The following is a 19,125-nucleotide window of genomic DNA, read 5'->3' on the forward strand; positions in this document are numbered from 1 at the left end:
TAGTATACAGGGGATTTCGGGGGCGATAAATCGATCTAGCTACGATTTATTTTCAGAAAATTTTGTTTTAATCGTGTTTTCAATAATCCTCTTCCAAACATCTATTGGCGAATAATAATATTATTTTTAAAGACACAATAATACCAAAGCTATTTCAGCAGATGGCGTTGTTAAGACACACGAAAAACACAATTTATCAAACAAAACAAAATCATCGTCTAGTATATATTATTATCATTATCTTGGTACTACCTGCACAACCACATAATTTATTCTTAGATGCTTTATTCAAAATGGGACGTATCACTCCCACTATTGACATAATAATATTTTCTGCTACAGATCATTCCAACTATAAGACATCTTCTTTAAAGCCCTGAAAAGAGTGTTCTTGGTCAGCATAAAGCAGTTTTGCTGACAGATACAGCGCACATCATGGCTTCTTGCCATTAGGAGGGCCTAAAGGTTAGACTTATGTTTATTGTTAAATTCATCTCACCTTTTATTAAAATTTACACATAATTACTGACATAAAATTATTTCAAAATGAATGTGTTAGAGTATTTTTGTTTATTTAAACAATATTTTGTTTTTAATAGATATTCCTAGGTACTAATATATCAAAACACCCATGGTACCCCAAGTACCTACATTGATCTAAATGTATATAATAATAATAATATGATGTTGTGCAATAATGTAATAAAGCAACTCTACTCCACTTTAGGCTTAAAAGACATTAACTTCTTTGTAGATTAGTCTGCAAAATAAAATGTGTTCTTAACAGAGTAAGCAAACTAGGTATACATGTACAAAACAGTACAGTTATTTCCAAAGGGTTGCATAAATGCATTAAAACACATCAAATAATACAATTTCGCCCACAATATAAACTCTTATTATGATAAAATCAGACACAAGTGCTGGTATAAGATAGAATCTTTGCCTACTTATAAGTTTCCAGACGTACTCATACATTAGATATATCAGTCACGTCATTCGCAATTACGTAGAACTCCACCAGCTGTATCATTCTCAAAGGTAAATATTATTCAGTCGAATAATAAGATAATAAATTCATACACTCAGTCTTGCAAAACGATAATTCCGTTTCCCAAGAGATACAAATTGCTAAGTTTGAGTTCTATTCCATTTTAGTGGCGCATGGAGCCTTATTAATTATGAGTAAAGTATCGCTTATTTTACTAGATACTGATTAATTATTTCATAAAAATGTGCCAATTTTTCGGTAAAATAAAAACTTGATTACCATTTCCATTCATTTCATAAGTTTTACATTTAGAACGATACCAATATTACACCATATACATATATATTTTATATACATACTAGATGAGATGAATTTAACACAATGCTTTGCCAAGGTGAAACGTATAGCAAATCAATGGAAATGGTGACCAGTTATCATAAGACTGTCTCGTAGATAATCTCTATGGTCATTGCTCCATTTTTTCATCTTTTTTATTATCCGAGAAGAGCACAGTCCCTCTGGTATTAAATAGTTAATGGAGAGCCTAGACATAGAACGCATGATTTATGACAGAAGTTGGAAGGATGGTAGCCGCATCCCGTAGGGGTTCGCAATACGACCTACCACCAGTAAATCTAGCTGTGACTAATCGTAGAACGAGATCCATCAACCTATCTAGCCAAATAAAACATTGAAGTAAAATTGTATTACTATCGACAAACGATAAATTTTTGCCTAGTGAAAAAACATGACATCCTTTCTAAGCAACCTACATATGTACGTAATCTATAGACAGAACTCAGGCAGAGAAAGTTTCATTGGAATTGTATTAAAGTATTCGTCCATAATTCAACTGTAACAAGAAAACGAGGATTCAACCTCAATATGTGCTCAAGGTGTCGGTATTCAGTGAAGCGAAGTTAAAGGAGCAAACTTTGCGAATTCGCCCCCGGGGCCGATCCAACTTCTCTGTTGCAATAAATAAGGATTTTAGCGACAAATTACCACACGAAAACGTTTTACCCTTTCTTGGCAGAGTTTCGAACTTAGTGAAAATGGGATGCCCAAAAGAACGTTTGGCACAATGCAAACAAAGCTTTCGATTCCACTTTATTATCGCAAGGAACTTATCGTTGTTTTGTTTTCGCTACAATTAACTGCAAATACCATAAGCTGCATAGCTTAAAGAATTAAAAAAACCAATTGAAATTTAAAAAAAATAATTGAATTTTGTAAATTTGTTAGATTATAAATTATCTGTTTAAAAACTACACACTTTAATTATCTATATATAGGTATATAAAAATGAATTGCTGTTCGTTAGTCTCGCTAAAACTCGAGAACGGCTGGACCGATTTGGCGAATTTCGGTCTTGAATTATTTGTGGAAGTCTAGAGAAGGTTTAAAAGGTAGATAAATATGAAAATACTCGAAATTAAATAAAAATAACAATTTTGTTTTCCCTTTGATGTGTCCCCCGTCGGACGGATTATTTTTGTTTGTCGTGTATTTATCGATTGAGGCACTACGAAGTCTGCCAGGTCAGCTAGTCTTGAATAAATTTAAGTATCGAAGGTGAAATTAAACGTGAGATGGCGCCACACCTGATCTTAAAGTTATAATAAACATTTCTAACACGTTTTTGAAAAGTAATTGGTATCCATGATGTTTCCCCCTCTCATCCATTTCCTAAGAGTTTTTTTCTTGACTGATCAGTTTGAATTTTTTAATTATAATAATTAACATTTAATACTTAATAATTTACATTATAAATAAATAAAATTTGATATTTAACTTCCAAGTCCACATCTATGCAATTTTTTTCTGATATAACTTAAATATCTCCGGGAGCATAATAAACACATTTTCCAGGGTGATAGAGCGTCCGATATCTTATTACAGCGAGTTTGTAAAATGACGAAACGCTTCTCGAATCACTGCTTTTATAGTCTGCGCTACCGATATTCACCTTCTTATACTGTAGTAACATATTTTTTTAATCAAAATGATGCTCTATCTTCAAGAACTCAACGTTCAAAATTTGTCGTAGTATAACCCAAAGAGCTATAAGCTGATATAGGCAGATTTTTTGTCGACCGAGATGGATAGAGCCAAGGAGATGAGGGCAACTTGATTGAAAATGACTTTACTAGAAAGAGGTGGTTTTAGGGATCATTCTAAAATGTGGAACGTAACAATACATTAATAAGATAAGGTAGTTAATAAGATAAGATAAGGTATAAGAATATCTCAAACTTCTTCAATAATAAGAAAATGGAACACAAACCCAAGAAATATTTCACTCAACTAAAGAGAAGAAAGATCAGCTTTACATAGTAACTTACAACGTCAGAACTTAATAATGAAACAGCTGTTATTCTTTAAAGGAGGCCTTCACCTTCACGTGAGGAGGGGTCCATGCAAACAAACTTCTATACATTTTTTTAAAACGTTGTCTAGATTTATACTTTTGTAAGGAAACGGAAGGGAGAGAGAGGGGAAGCAAATTAAGTGAAACACGTGTCATAACATCAGTACTTTTTTTCTTCTTCTCTTTTCTTCTTTATATTTAAAATATGTATGCAACCTACTATTTGTATGGAATAAAAGGCTTATTATTATTATTATATAAGAATATTATATCTTGAAATTAAGAAATCGTTGCTCTTGATTGGCTCAAAACTACCCGGAGTCATCTGTCACCCACATACGTATGTTGAGTAGCAGCAATTTACATTTCCTTTTCGCCGGTCTTCAAAGCATACGGAGGAGGCACAAAATACTTAGGGAGCCAAAATTCGGGCAAGATCCTTATCCCGGGACTTTGGCTCGATAACGACTGCTCAGTGCGAACAGAGAAGAGCTCTGTTGCTCACATCTCACTATTTATTTATTTATTGCTTTGATGGATGTACGAGCTCACCGCCCACCTGGTGTAAAGTGGATACCGGAGCCCATAGACATAAAAGCCGCCACCCACCTTGAGATATACGTTTTGAAGTCTCGGTTTTTCCAATACAACGACTGCACCACCATTCAAACCGAAACCCATTACTGCTCCAGAAATAAGCAGGGTGCTGGTACCTACTCGTGCGGACTCACAAGATGTCTTACTACCAGTAACTACACCTGATTTTGGATTCGCAAGTCGAGCATTGCCTTCAACGGCGGTCTGCAGAAACAAGTCGTTAACGAATTGTTTGACGCGAATACGCCGCTGCCCCTCCCTTTGCTCGCGAATCAACAGCTAAGGATAATAAATAAAACGTAAGTGCGATTTAAAAATCATGTTTCATCACCGTCTCCAAGAACTTAAATGGTATGAAGACGATTCAAGCATTCAAATAGTAATGTAATAATACAACATGTTCGATGTATGTATATGAGTTACATTTGGTTAATTGAGTTTCATTAATCTCTAAGCTAGTTAAAAAGTTATTAATCTATACTAATACTAATACTTAATACTTAATATTATATAAAGAGGAAAGATTTGTTTGTTTGTTTGTTTCGAATAGGCTCCGAAACTACTGGACCGATTTGAAAAATTCTTTTTCCATTAGAAGCCGACATTGTCCCTGATGAACATAGGCTACTTTTTTTTATTTATTTTTTATTTTATTTTTTTGGTTTCATGTGTGTTTTAATGTTTCCGAAGCGAAGCGAGGGCGGGTCGCTAGTATAGTATACACGTACAAATAGTCTAAGCATCACTAAATACTAATAACTAGCTTTATACATTTTACTGATGTGAGCAAGTAACTGTTAAGGATTATTATCTGACTTTTTGGCGGGAACGCAAGGAGTGAAGTTGTATGATTGGTTTTATTTTGTCTATTTAATGTCTCTTCAGGTTTAAATGTGTAATAACGGTGGTTTATTAACAGTTTAATATCTGTGAAAGTGCACAAATGTGGGAAAATTAAACAAAGCCGCTGGACGCAACTTCTCGGGATCCCCTAAAAAGTCCACTGAAAAAATCTCAGTAAATGACCACCATTTTACTGAGGTTATATTTCATCCCACATCATCTCATCTCATTTCATTTAATTTCATCCCAGTTTTTTTTTTCATGCTTAGACGTGTGTACGAGCTCACAGCCCACCTGGTATTAAGTGGTTACTGGAGCCCATAGACATCTACAACGTAAATGCGCCACACACCTTGAGATATAAGTTCTAAGGTCTCAAGTATAGTTACAACGGCTGCCCCACCCTTCAAACCGAAACGCATTACTGCTTCACGGCAGAAATAGGCGAGGCGGTCGTACCTACCCAAGCGGACTCACAAGAGGTCCTACCACCAGTTGATTAATGTCTTAAATTAATCATCTTTATTTCATTTCACTACATAATATCATTTCTCATAAAAATAAGAATATAAATTAAAATAAGACCTAAAGGTCTTAGTTACTAGGTCGTAAAATCCCTTTAAAAAAACAAGTGCTAATAACTAATCTATGCACCAGCGTGACCAGATTTAGTAGATTTCTACTTTTTTGGTAGATTTTGAGGTACTGGCAACAGAATTTAGTATGTAAAAATTATTTGGTATATTTTAGTAAAATTCACGCTTTTCAGTTATTCTAGTACTTTTTTGGCATAACGGACAAATTTGGGATATTCCCCCTTTCATCGAATGAATTGTAACTATTTAATTTTCATTCTTTTCTTTACCATTCGTGCCTTGAGCATAGTGTGATAGACCAGTGGGAATTCTTTCATTGAGAATTTTTATAATCGAGCTTAAAATGAAACATAAATGTACACAAGGATATCGTGATGTCCTATTCATCACGATATCCTTGTAGTTGCAACAAAAAACATGCAAATTGTTGACAAAGAATATAGGGAATCAAAATTAGATGTTTCCGTGCCTAATTTATTGTCAACTTCTAGTTGAAACTTTTATGGTGGATAAATTTTGGAGTGCAGGCAGCCAAATCTGTGATGCGAATAGCAAACCAAGGTATGGCAATTTGTCCCGATTTGTGAAGCAGATGACGACACTACCTTTGTCAAACGCCAAAGTAGAAAGAATAATTTCTGATATTAATAGGATTAAAAATTAAGATCGAAATCAATTTAATAATAAGAATGTTGCTGCAATCATGCATGGAAAAGAGGGGCTACGTCAGTTGATGTCGCACATTTGATCCTGACAGAACTATTATCAAGTTAATGGACTCAAAACAACTTTATGAAAATGTTACCCAACATAAAGAGAAGAAGTTTAAGTCTCATTTTATTATTTCTATTTTTTATTTAGATAGATTTTAGTTAAATATTTTTTAGAGATTTTTATTTAGAATTTAATTTAAAAAAATAACATTGGTCTCTTTAATTAATTGTGGTTTCTTTTTATTATTTTATTGTTTAGTCAAGAAGATTCATGTTTTTACATTGTAACACGACAGCAAAAAAAGTATAATAGATTTTGAGTATTTCTCGTTCTCTTTTGGTAGAATTTAGTAGATTTGAACCTCCACAAGCAGTAGATTCGTCAAATAAAATCTAGTCACACTGCTATGCACTGCACCTGTCATTCTTGTCAAATAGGTTGCGAGAAGAGGAGTTTACAAAGATTTCGACTGTTCTTTTCATTTATTGATTATTGAACCATATCATCAAAGCTCCTAGAACACCATGGGAGACTCCCTTGACGGGACTGAAAATACTGCAGAAACCCAAAATGTGGTTGTTGTTGATTTTCAAGACTTTGCTAATTACTTGCGAAGAGCCGCAACGGTACTTTTGCCTGAGGATGACATCGTTCCTCCGGCTCTTAACACAGCCCTCGAGGATAAAGTGAACCAAGACTGCATTAGAAAGTTTATTGCTGATCCTCAAGTTTCTTCGCTCTACGTCCAACGATTTTCATCAAAAGGTACCCACGTCTTTCAGTTATAACAACTTTCTACTTAAAAACTACTTTACTGCACTGCTTGAATCACACAGACCGTGACGTCATATCATTATGTTAAAGCTTTAGCTGCATAATTCTGAGGTTTATACTTAACCATTTGACTCGTAAGTAATTTAATTTTAATTTTGCAGAAGATGACAGTGAACAACCAACTGAGGGTGAAGAAGAGAAAGAAGCTGTTACATACCAAATCAGCAATGAGGTGTGTTAAAAATAAATAGTAATCTTAAATTAAAATTAATTAGTGAATAGTAAGTAGGCTTAAACTAAAATTAGGATTTTCTAATTACAATATTTATTACACTTGCTCAATAATGTTCCTCAGGTCAAATATGGTACATATGGTAATATATAGTTGTGGAACTTAGCAGGTTAATAAATGATCGCCATAACAGGCCTATATTGCTTTTTTTTCTACTTGTAAAAATATAACTCAACTCAAATAAACTCATGATATATGGTGTACCCTATATACTCAATAGAATTTAAACACTACCAAGTGCATTAAGAAAATCATACCACGTTTTCACACATGATTGATGCATTTTGTAACCTCCTCAAGAAAAGAAAATTTAATGAAGGTGTTCAAGCAGAACAATACACGCATTGTATTGTTTTCTTCAATAATACTATTCTATGTTATAGGTTCATTTTACATCCCCACGAGTGGCTGCCCTTGTCTGTACAAAACGAGGAGCAGTTATTGAAGCTGATAAGTCCATCCATAGTCAACTTCGATTAATCAACTTCTCTGATGGATCTCCTTATGAAACCCTGCATGCTTTTATCAGCAAAACAATGGCTCCATTTTTCAAGAGCTATGTTAAAGAAAGTGGAAGAGCTGACCGGTTAGTTACTTAAAAAAGTTTATGTGTATGTAGGCTCAAAACAAATTACCTTTTAACCCTGTATGTTGAAAAATGCTAATTATTTTTCTGTCTGGTTTAATTATGATCTTGTGGATTGTATAAAATTTATGGGCTAAATTGAAGTAAAGACAATTATTAAAGGTTTCACACAATTGACACAATTATAATTATTTAATGACTCCACATGTACAAGCTATTGAATCTTGTTAAGCAGTTTCCTCATCTTTGCACACATCTGAATTTAAAAGAAGTAAAATTGAAATACTGTTATAATTGGATATATTTAGTGCCTAACTATCAGCAGGAATATAATCAGTTATAATAAAAATAAATAAAATAAATATATAAATAAATAATTTATTAATGTTATGAACCTTTTGTATTGAAAACATTATTCATTGTGAAATCTATAAGTACAGTCTAAAATTCACATAGATTGTGATTCTAACAAAGATACTATGCAATTATGAAATACACTGTAAATAAACACGTCATCTCGGATCCTCCCGATCCACTAACAGTGCTTTTAGGTACTTCAAGCACCGGTCACCGTTCTCGTCGAACCCGTCGCTTGCGACGAAGGGCTCGACGAGTAAATTAACTCTCAGACACAGCCCACTGAGTTTCTCGCCGGATTTTCTCAGTGGGTCGCGTTTCCGATCCGGTGGTAGATTCTGCGAAGCACGGCTCTTGCTAGGGTTCGTGTTAGCATCGTCGTCAGGTTTGAGCCCCGTGAGCTCACCTACTAGCCACGGTTACGCTGAAATAGCCTCTCAAGACTATCAGCTTAGGTAGAAAAAACTCATCTTTATATGTAATGTTTGTTTGGGAAATAGAGATGGTGATAAAATGGCTCCATCAGTTGAGAAGAAAATAGCTGAACTGGAAATGGGTCTTCTTCATCTCCAACAGAACATTGATATTCCTGAAATTACTCTACCCATCCATCCAGTTGTGGCAGCAGTCATAAAAAGGTAAATAAACCTTTACTGGGACTTAATATTTTAAATATAAATTAACTGTATCTTTCAAATTTATCTTTATTAAGTATATTTTTTAATGGACCAGCATCTATGTAAATATTGTTCTAGAGCTGTTTTCATGATCTTCATATTTCTCATAATCGCACAAACAATTTAAATCATAGTGTAATTTACTGAAATGATTTAGTGCACAAAGCAAACTATGTATAGCATTACCACAGTCTATAGGCAATAATATAAACACCCTCTACCTTATTATCATTAAATAAGTGTTATATTTCCTTTCAACTATGGCAATGATATTACTAGCGTGGGGCATGAGGGAAATAGTGCGGTAATGTTCACATTTCTTTGTGGAGCCCTATTTGTGTAGGGGGATGACAGCTGATTGTGCCCAGTCCTGAGGCCAAGTACCAGTGTACCAAATCTTGTTACAAATCTGGTAGAGGGTTTCGGCACCTTCAGGACCTAGGTGTTTGATCATGGCAGCTGATATGCCATCAGGACCCACTGCCTTGTGTTTGAGCTTCTTGATGGCGTCCTCCACTTCACTGCGTAGTATGTTGGGTTCCGCTTCGTAATCATCCCACGACCTTTCGACCTCTCTATGCGTGTTTTCATTGTAAAGCTCGTAGCAGTACTATCGCAATATGTTTAAAACCTGACTGAGGTGGGAGAGAGGGTTACCCTGCTTGTCGTCAACTACCCACGATTTTGGTTTTGCTGGCTTCGTTAAGAGATTTACCTTACCGAATAGATCTATCCACGCTAGTAAGATCATGCTCCAGATTTTGAACGAGAGATTGGCCGCCTACATAGATAGACAGATTCCTCCGGAACAGTCAGGATTTATGCAAGGAAAAGGAACACGAGAACAGATACTGAACGTACGCCTACTCATTGAAAAATGTCGCGAATTCAATAAACCTCTTGTGTTGTGCTTCATAGACTATGCCAAAGCATTTGCACTGCGTAAAATGGAATTCCATGTTCAGGATGATGTCGGAAATGGGCGTGCCATCACACCTTATCTTCCTTGTCCAGAGGCTGTACCTTGACGGGTCGAGCTTTGTGAAATTGGATGAATCACAATCTGAAACATTCCATACAGAACGAGGGGTCCGTCAGGGATGCATACTTTCTCCGAAGCTGTTTAATTTCTACGGCGAGTATATTATGAGGAAGACGCTTGATGGCTGGAACGGCGGCGTTACAGTGGGCGGTACGAAGATCACGAACCTAAGATATGCCGATGATACAACAATTCTTGCAGCCAGCGAGTCCGAGATGGCTGCGATCTTGGAGCGAATAGAGAGAGTGAGTCTTGACTTTGGCCTGCACATAAACCGCTTTAAGACCAAAGTGATGACGGTGGACAGAGCTCAAGTTTTAAGTCCATCAAATGCGCTCAAGGATTATGAGAAAGTGGAGGAATTTATATACTTGGGGTCGCTGATCTCTAACAGTGGTAACTGCGAGAAAGAAATCGGACGCCGTATCGGGATGGCTAAAAGTGCCATGACTAGCCTCGATAAAATCTGGAAAGACCGTAATATTCGCCGAGTAACTAAGATGCGTTTGGTTCGTACGTTGGTCTTCTCTATCTTCCTGTACGGGGTGGAAACTTGGTGTCTCAGGAAAAAGGAACGCAAAAAGATCGAGGCCTTTGAAATGTATTGCTGAAGAAAGCTGCTACGCATTCCTTGGACAGCTATGAAAACCAATATCTCCATCCTCGAAGAGCTGAGGGTCACCAAGCGCCTGTTGACTATGTGCCAGGAAAGGATCCGGAGTTTCTTTGGGCACATAATGCGATCCTCATTGCACAGCCTGGAGAAACTCATCATTCTCGGACAAATGGAGGGAAAGCGCGCTAAAGGAAGAGCGCCATCTAGATGGGTGGACCAACTCAAGGAGGTGACTGGAGGCCAGATACAGGGAGCGGTACATATGGCGCAGAACCGGACCGAGTGGAGAAGATTGACATACAGTCACGATCCTCAGCATTGAGGGAACGACCAGAAAGAAAATGGCAATGATTTACAGCATACACCGACCTGCTGATAAAGCTATCTATTAGTCTTAGGGTGTACTGTAAGTCTGCACGGGTTGCTACCACAATCATGCCTCTTTCTACCTGCCTAATATACAAATGAGACTTCATCACTGTTTTTAAATTTGGGTACAACCCTACTCAAATAGTGATGTCTGAACTCCAGTAATTACTCAATACCAGGTGTGAGCTGGTTCATCTAATTATGGTAATGCATAAAAAACAGCTTATAGCATTAAAAAATGTTTGCTCACAACATACCCTATTATTAGTAGCCCTATTTCATATGATTATTAACATTATTCTAGTACATTAACTTATGAAGGTAAACAAACAATTGAGGTGTAATGATGAAGTTTGATATTTACAATTGATGTATACTATATCCTCAGGGCTGCTGATGAAGGAAGGAAAGCCCGAGTTGCGGACTTTGGTGACAAAGTTGAAGATTCTACTTTTTTAAATCAACTTCAGTTTGGTGTTAATCGTTGGATTAAAGAAATTCAAAAGGTAAGAAAGAAACTTCGAGAATATGGCACCTCATTACTGTATAGAACGAAAAAAAATATATGTAAACCTATTTATTCTATATATTATCTTTATTTTCTGTCAATTTAGGTGACCAAATTGGATCGAGATCCTTCAAATGGTACTGCACTTCAAGAAATCTCTTTCTGGTTGAATCTTGAAAGAGCTCTCCATCGCATTCAAGAAAAACGAGAAAGTCTTGAAGTAAGTACATTGTTAAGAAAAACTAGTACATTGTTATCAACATTAAAATACAGACATGCAAAATCTCATATAAATTTACCCACAGTCATTATGTATTAAATAAGCAAACTTATATTATGGTTAGTCAACATCTGCCCACTTCAAATTCAACCCAAACATTTTATTAGCATTCAAATGACAATAAGTCGAATTGTTTTTGAGTATCTACCAATCTTAGCGGACCAGTTAATGGCAGATAATATAAAGTGATTACTAAAGTCCATGAACAAAACTATATGAATTATGCTGCTTCTATTGAAACTTGAGATTGCTGTCTCAATTTCTTTTTCGAATAGCAGCTATCCTTATCTTGAAATCTTAATATGTTTACTTAGTTTTACCCAGTTCATCAATGTATGTATGCATTTAATAAATTGTTATTTTCTGCTTAAATGAAACTTTAATGTGGTGCAATTGAATGTTCTTTCAGGTGGCACTAACTCTCGAGATCCTGAAATATGGTAAACGTTTCCATGCAACTGTCTCATTCGATACAGACACAGGCCTGAAGCAAGCTCTTGCAACTGTATCTGATTACAATCCATTGATGAAAGATTTCCCCATCAATGACCTTTTGAGTGCTACTGAACTTGACAGAATAAGGTTAGCATTTAACTTCAAAGTATATAAGAAAAAAGTTTAAATAATTAAAATTTTCCTTTTGTTAAATTTTTTGAATAGATTATTTAAGAAAAAAAATTATATAGGATATTTTTAAAACAAATATTAACTTAAAATACAGGTTGGCAGTCCAACAAATATTCTCTCATCTACGTAAAATACGTTCTACTAAGTATCCAATCCAGCGTGGTCTAAGACTTGTTGAAGCAATTTCTCGTGATCTCGGGCAACAGCTATTAAAGGCAAGTTATTCGTTTATATAATGTTATTCTTATTACAGATAGTTCTTATTTGTTATAAAACCTTTGTAAAATACTGCATTTTCAATATAGTGAAGCTGCACCTAATTCGATCAGACCCTAATTTGTTTGTTTACAATATGGTTATGTTAACCACATCTGAAGTGACTTGACCAGTTTTTTTTTTTATGTTTGAGAGAATTTTGGTGTCCCAAAGGCCTTTCAAGCTCTACCAGGGCAGGTTGACTAGAAATCTAAAGTATCCCCTATACTTAGACACTATAACTTTAACATAACTTGACAATTTAAATCACACAGGTGCTTGGTACTCGTCGTCTGATGCACATTCCATTTGAAGACTTCGAACGCGTCATGACTCAATGTTTTGAAGTATTTTCGTGTTGGGATGATGAGTACGAGAAGCTTCAAGGTCTTCTTCGGTAAGGGCACAGAATATATTAACTATTAAATAATATAATTTTAATGACAGTAATTAAATCATGCCAAGCTTATAAACCTGAAAATTAATATATTTTAATAAAAACTATATAAAAATATATCGACGCTTGAAAGGCAAACGTGACTAAGCGACAATGCGTGAACTTTACAGTAGACTAATTTAAAGTTGAAATACCTGAAAAAAAATCTATTTTAACGAATCTAGTTGCAGGATTGAAATGATTTTAATAGACCTAGAAATATATATTTTTTTGCGTATCGAATATGGTTATTGCCCATCATTTATGTATAAAGCAGTTATTGTCGCTTAGTCACGTTTGCCTTTCAAGCGTCGATATGGATCTGAGTGACATCTAGAGGCTAAGAAAAATTTCATATATTTCAATATTTTCGATTTACTGTGTATTTTATTTACATTACATTTAACTGTTTGATATTCCTTTTTCCGCATTTCGTTGTCCCATTGTTGTACTTGCTTTTTCATGTAAGTGTAAGGGATCTTCAATACTATCATCCCAGCGTTATCAAGAGCCAGTAGGCTCGGGTGATGTGAAACTGTTTGATGTATTAATAACACGAGAACCTCATCAACCTTGAAACAGGTCTTGCGAAAAGAATTTCCATGATGTCTTTGGCGAGTTATAGCGAATATGTTGTATCAGCAATAGAAAATGCAACGTTTTTATCATTGTCTATTAGCGATGTATAATATAAAGATTGATACAACATAAATTCGGAACAAGTATAGTACAAAACACTTCCAAAGCTAAAAACAGTCCAATAGAACTTTCCTTCATAGTCATCCAAAAAACAATAATCCATGAGAACATTAATTTATCAATTAATTTATTAAATACCGATTAAAATGTAACTATACTCAAGTATAAGGTCTCAAGACCTTAGAACTTATAACTCAAGGTGCGTGGCGCATTTACGTTGTGGATGTCTCTGGGCTCCAGTAACCACTTACATCAGGTGAGCTGTAAGCTCGCTCACCCATCTAAGCAATAAAAAATAAAATAAAAATTTTATTTATAAATTTTTTTTAAAAGGGATTTAGGACTTGGTAACTGATACCTTTAAGTCATGTCTTATTTTAATTTATATTCATATTTTTATGAAAAATGATATTATGAAGTGAAATGAAATGAAGATGATTAATTTGAGACATTAATCAACTGGGATGAAATTAAATGAGATGATATGGGATGAAATATAATCTCAGTAAAATGGTGGTCATTTACTAAGATTTTTTCAGTGGACTTTTTGGAGGATCCCGAGAAGTTACGTCCAGCGGCTTTGTTTCATTTTCCCACATTTGTGCGCTTTCACAGATATTAAACAGTAAATAAACCAACGTTATTACACATTTAAACCTGAAGAAACACTAAATAGACAAAATAAAACAAATCACACAACTTCACTCCTCGCGTTCCCGCCAAAAAGTCATTTATTTATTAAATCATATTTGTGAAACAGTGACATCGTGAAGAAGAAACGCGATGAACATTTGAAGATGGTATGGCGCGTTTCTCCGTCACATAAGCGACTGCAGGCGCGCATGGAACACATGCGGCGCTTCCGGAGACATCACGAGCAACTGCGCACTGTCATGCTAAGAGTAAGTCGCTGAATATAGTACTTATTAATGATAATTTAAGTCTTCTATCTGTTGATATTTGGGTAGAATTCTTGTTTATCAGAGAGTTAGCAGAGTCATCTAATTGATAATATTTATTTATACCGACGCTTGAAAGGCAAAAGTGACTAAACGACAATGCGTGAACTTTACATTAGACTAATTTAAAGTTGAAATACCTAATAAAATTCTATTTTAACGAATCTAGCTGTAGGATTGAAATGATTTTAATAGACCTAGAAATATATTTTATTTGCGCATCGAATATGGTTATTGCCTATCATTTATGTACAAAGCAGTTATTTTCGCTTAGTCACGTTTGCCTTTCTAGCGTCGATATATATATTTTATATGTATATATTTATGTATAATATGTATTTATTTAAGTACGAGTATTTGTATCTATAAATATTGTGTATGTTATATATACACATATATTTAAGTTATATCACTATCACATTACTCCTACCAAGGTTCATCTCTGCACCCCCCTAAAGTAGATTGTCAGAGAATACCTATGACATGAAGTCCGTTTTAATACTGTCTAGTATATAAATAAATAGAATATTCATTTTGATGTTTCGTGTGTTTTGATGTTGCTCAAGATGGTTGAACGAGCTGATATCCAAGTTGGTGTTAAAACATGAATGTAGTCACCCAACCTTCAAACATCTCATCATCAGTCTCAATTTTGTTATATCAATAGAACTAAGGAATGCTTCACAAAAAAAATAGACAGTTCTGTCACTGTGGTAACCTCTCACTAGTAAATAAATTATACGTTACAGATGTTACTACAAATGTTAGAATCATTATTGGTCTGAACTGAGACATTTGAAAACATTACAGACGTTACTACAAATATTAGAATCATTATTGGTCTGAACTGAGACCTTTGAGTCCACGATTTTATTGCGTACAGAAACTGTTTACACGTCATAAGATACATACATAAATAATAACATTTCGACCAAACGATATTTAAGTTTGGTACCCAAAATAAATCTATTTAATAATTAACTGTTATTTATTAGGTTCTGCGTCCACGCGCTGTAGTGACTGCAGAGACGGGTGCTTCAGGCGAACCCGCGCAGCCTCACTCTCTGCCCATGGATGCTGCTGATGCTAACGCCATTGCCGAGGTAAATTTCTGAATACTAGTGACCCCGCAGTAGTCGAAATTCAACTATAATTAATTGAAATTATAAGTTTAAACATTATTATGGTTCTATTGTCAAACACTATTATAATTCGATAATATAATCACAGTATTCGCCAAAACTGCACTATAGATCAATAATATTAAAGACAAACAATATTAATCTATTCTCAATTCGACCACAGACAAACAATAACAAAAGTTTCCCAATTGACAGTAAACAAAGAGTATATTTTTATGTATGTGTTGTGTCAAATACACGGTAGTGTGTGTAATGCTTTTTTTATTGATATAATGTATGTTTTATGCATAATTAAAAAAAATATTAGCATTGTGCACTCCTCGTCTGTATGTCTATAAGTGTGGGAAATTCCATACTCCTCCGTCCGCGCAATTTTCGTAAAAAGGGGTACAAAGTTTTTACTTCACGTATTAATATATGATTAAATAAAAATTTGTGCAAAAATTAACTCCCATAAATACTGACTCATATGGGTTAAGTAAATAAGGTATTTGAATTATAATTTTGTACATTTACTACGAAACTGTAATATTATAGGTGAACCTCGCATATGAGAATGTGAAAGAAGTCGATTGCTTAGATATCACCCGCGAAGGTTGCGACGCTTGGGAAGCTGCCGTGGGACGCTATGAAGACAGAATCGGTATGTCAAACAACATGTACCAAATTTTTGGCGAATTTTAAGATTTTTTTTTTATTGTTTAGATGGGTGGACGAGCTCACAGCCCACCCGGTGTTAAGTGGTTACTGGAACCCATAGACATCTACAACGTAAATGCGCCACCCACCTTGAGATATAAGTTCTGAGGTCTCAAGTATAGTTACAACAGCTGCCCTACCCTTCAAACCGGAACGCATTACTGCTGCACGGCAGAAATAGGCGGGGTGGTGTTACCTACCCGCGCGGACTCACAAGAGGTCCTACCACCAGTAAGAATATGAATAACAAACCGGTTTTTTTGGGTTCGCAGACCGCGTCGAGACTCGCATCACGGCCCACCTCCGCGACCAGCTGGGAACAGCTAAGAACGCAAACGAAATGTTTCGTATATTCTCTCGCTTCAACGCGTTGTTCGTGCGCCCGCACATCCGCGGCGCCATCCGCGAGTACCAGACGCAGCTTATACAGCGGGTCAAAGACGATATTGAGGCCTTACATGAGAAGTTTAAAGTACGTAATATTTGACGAAGTCTAATAATAAAACATTGCGAATAGATCAAAAGCTTGTTATCTATACTAATATATAAATCTACAGTGGTTTTTACGGATGTTCCGTTATAACTACCGAACCATGCATCCGATTGACTTGAAACTTGGTATCCATGTAGAAAATACATGTACATAATGGATAGGCTAATATTTATATGTGTTGGACTCGCTACACCAGTTGCGGGGGCGTTAATGATGAGAATCTTTTTGGGGGTGAGAAACAATAATGTTAATTTTAAATGCCCAGCGAAGCGGACGGGTACAGCTAGTTATATATAAAACTCATGATTGTGGGTTCACTTAGTTTCGATACTCGGTAGACCGATATCGTTCGAATGTAAATGTCACTGTAAATAGTATTTTTTTGTAAAGCACACGCTCTGATATCGAAAGAGTTGTCAAAAGATCAATTGTTAAACACTTACCGCCGAATATCCATATAATTCAAATTTTAAATTATCAATATGTTATATGCTGTTCACAGGCCAAATCAAATTCTGGCCACAGAGCCTTGTAACTTTTTTATTGTATCTGTTGATTTGTTATTTGAGAAGTAGTGTCGCATAAATGCCTTCTCCAAATTATTTATTTACCTAATCATTTTCATAGGTACAATATCCACAATCGAAGTGCAGTAGTATTTCGACGGTACGAGATCTGCCTCCCGTCGCCGGCTCCATCATTTGGGCGAAGCAGATTGATCACCAGCTCACTGCTTATTTAAAAAGAGTTGAAGATGTTCTTGGTATATTAGATGACTATATTAAATTGTTGTATTATTTTTTATTATGTTTCCTGTAATTTTTTCATATGTTGCATTGCATTTTGTAGGTAAAGGCTGGGAAAATCATATTGAAGGGCAGAAGTTGAAGGCAGACGGTGACAGTTTCCGACTGAAATTAGATACTCAAGAAGTATTCGACGATTGGGCTCGTAAGGTAGCGTAAAAAGAGCATTATTTTAAAATACTACAAAATTGTAATGAAATTAGTTCCCATGAATAATAATCCACTAGATGATGACCGAGCTTTGCTCTGTTTTTTTTTTTGATAACGCCATCTTGTTGTGTCTTTAAAGCGGTTTAAAATTAATTACGAAAAATAGTATTATTATACGCCAATAAATGTCGGGAAGAGTTGATTATTGAAAACACGAATAAAACAACATTTTCTGAAAATAAATCGTAGCTAGATCGATTTATCGCCCCCGAAATTCCTTGTATACTAAATTTTATGAAAATCGTTGGAGCCGTTTCCGAGATTCAGATTATGTATATATTAATATACAAGAATTGCTCGTTTAAAGGTATAAGATTTTTTATTTTATAATGTTTATTCTAGGTTCAACAACGTAACCTGGGTGTATCGGGACGAATCTTCGCGATCGACTCAGTGCGTGCCCGGTCCAGCAAGACTGGCACAATCCTCAAACTGAAAGTTAACTTTCTGCCGGAAATCATCACTCTATACAAGGAAGTGCGTAATTTAAAGAACCTAGGGTTCAGGTAAGTCAAAAACAAAAAGGTTAAACTTTTTAAAAAACACTGTTGTTGCAGTTAAAAAAACCTATGTTATATTTTACGGTTGGATTACATTGTTATTTTTCTCAAACACGAACAGGCGAGAAAAATAAGTGCAAATAATAATATTATAGCTTTCAGTGTTGATTTTTTCCCTACCTATTCACTGGGAGGTGAATGAAGGTAGCAATTTTAAGAGATGATCGTGTGGAGTTACGAAAATGTTGGTTTATACTCGCCGAGACTGTTCTTTCCAAGTGTTCGCATCCGGTCGTGTTGGGGAATTGTCTGAATCAGCCCTTATTCTCGTCTCTTTGTTTTAGAGTGCCGTTAGCCATTGTGAACAAGGCTCATCAAGCTAATCAACTGTACCCGTTCGCCATTTCATTGATTGAAAGTGTACGCACTTACGAGCGCACTCTCGAAAAGGTACGTACACAAAAAAAAGGATTATATAACCGCAACGAATTCTCAATGTTGTTTCAGTAGTTCAAATATGAGGTGACTTGATTTTTTTTTAGAAGAGAAATATGTGAAATCACTAACACGTACACGTTTTGTTTACGCAGCTAAATAATAGGAATCATACTAAGGTAGTTGGGTATAGTAGAATGCATGTTTAGTGAAACATTGTGGACTTGTGTTCGCTTTTATTTCAGTTTTTG

General features: G+C 35.3%; 1 protein-coding gene across 3 annotated transcripts in view; it reads left to right on the top strand.

Moving 5' to 3' along the window:
- Positions 1-6,522: 6,522 nt before the first annotated feature.
- The window catches only part of LOC101742268 (dynein heavy chain, cytoplasmic), a 66,370-nt gene continuing 53,767 nt past the window's right edge, over positions 6,523-19,125 (top strand). For 2 of the 3 annotated variants that reach the window (XM_062674720.1, XM_038018331.2), the window contains exons 1-17: positions 6,531-6,877; positions 7,048-7,118; positions 7,562-7,764; positions 8,622-8,759; positions 11,214-11,331; positions 11,440-11,553; positions 12,023-12,195; positions 12,335-12,455; positions 12,771-12,892; positions 14,391-14,532; positions 15,585-15,692; positions 16,269-16,374; positions 16,703-16,902; positions 17,551-17,686; positions 17,773-17,879; positions 18,282-18,445; positions 18,784-18,889. In XM_062674720.1, coding sequence (XP_062530704.1) covers positions 6,637-6,877; positions 7,048-7,118; positions 7,562-7,764; positions 8,622-8,759; positions 11,214-11,331; positions 11,440-11,553; positions 12,023-12,195; positions 12,335-12,455; positions 12,771-12,892; positions 14,391-14,532; positions 15,585-15,692; positions 16,269-16,374; positions 16,703-16,902; positions 17,551-17,686; positions 17,773-17,879; positions 18,282-18,445; positions 18,784-18,889 — 2,370 coding nt within the window. In that variant the 5' untranslated portion in view covers positions 6,531-6,636. Of the gene's footprint in view, positions 6,878-7,047; positions 7,119-7,561; positions 7,765-8,621; positions 8,760-11,213; positions 11,332-11,439; positions 11,554-12,022; positions 12,196-12,334; positions 12,456-12,770; positions 12,893-14,390; positions 14,533-15,584; positions 15,693-16,268; positions 16,375-16,702; positions 16,903-17,550; positions 17,687-17,772; positions 17,880-18,281; positions 18,446-18,783; positions 18,890-19,125 lie in introns of all 3 variants that reach the window. The other variant, XM_038018329.2, reaches the window with a different exon arrangement.

The sequence above is a fragment of the Bombyx mori genome, chromosome 21 (genome assembly GCF_030269925.1).
Source record: "Bombyx mori chromosome 21, ASM3026992v2".
Lineage (NCBI taxonomy): Eukaryota > Metazoa > Arthropoda > Insecta > Lepidoptera > Bombycidae > Bombyx > Bombyx mori.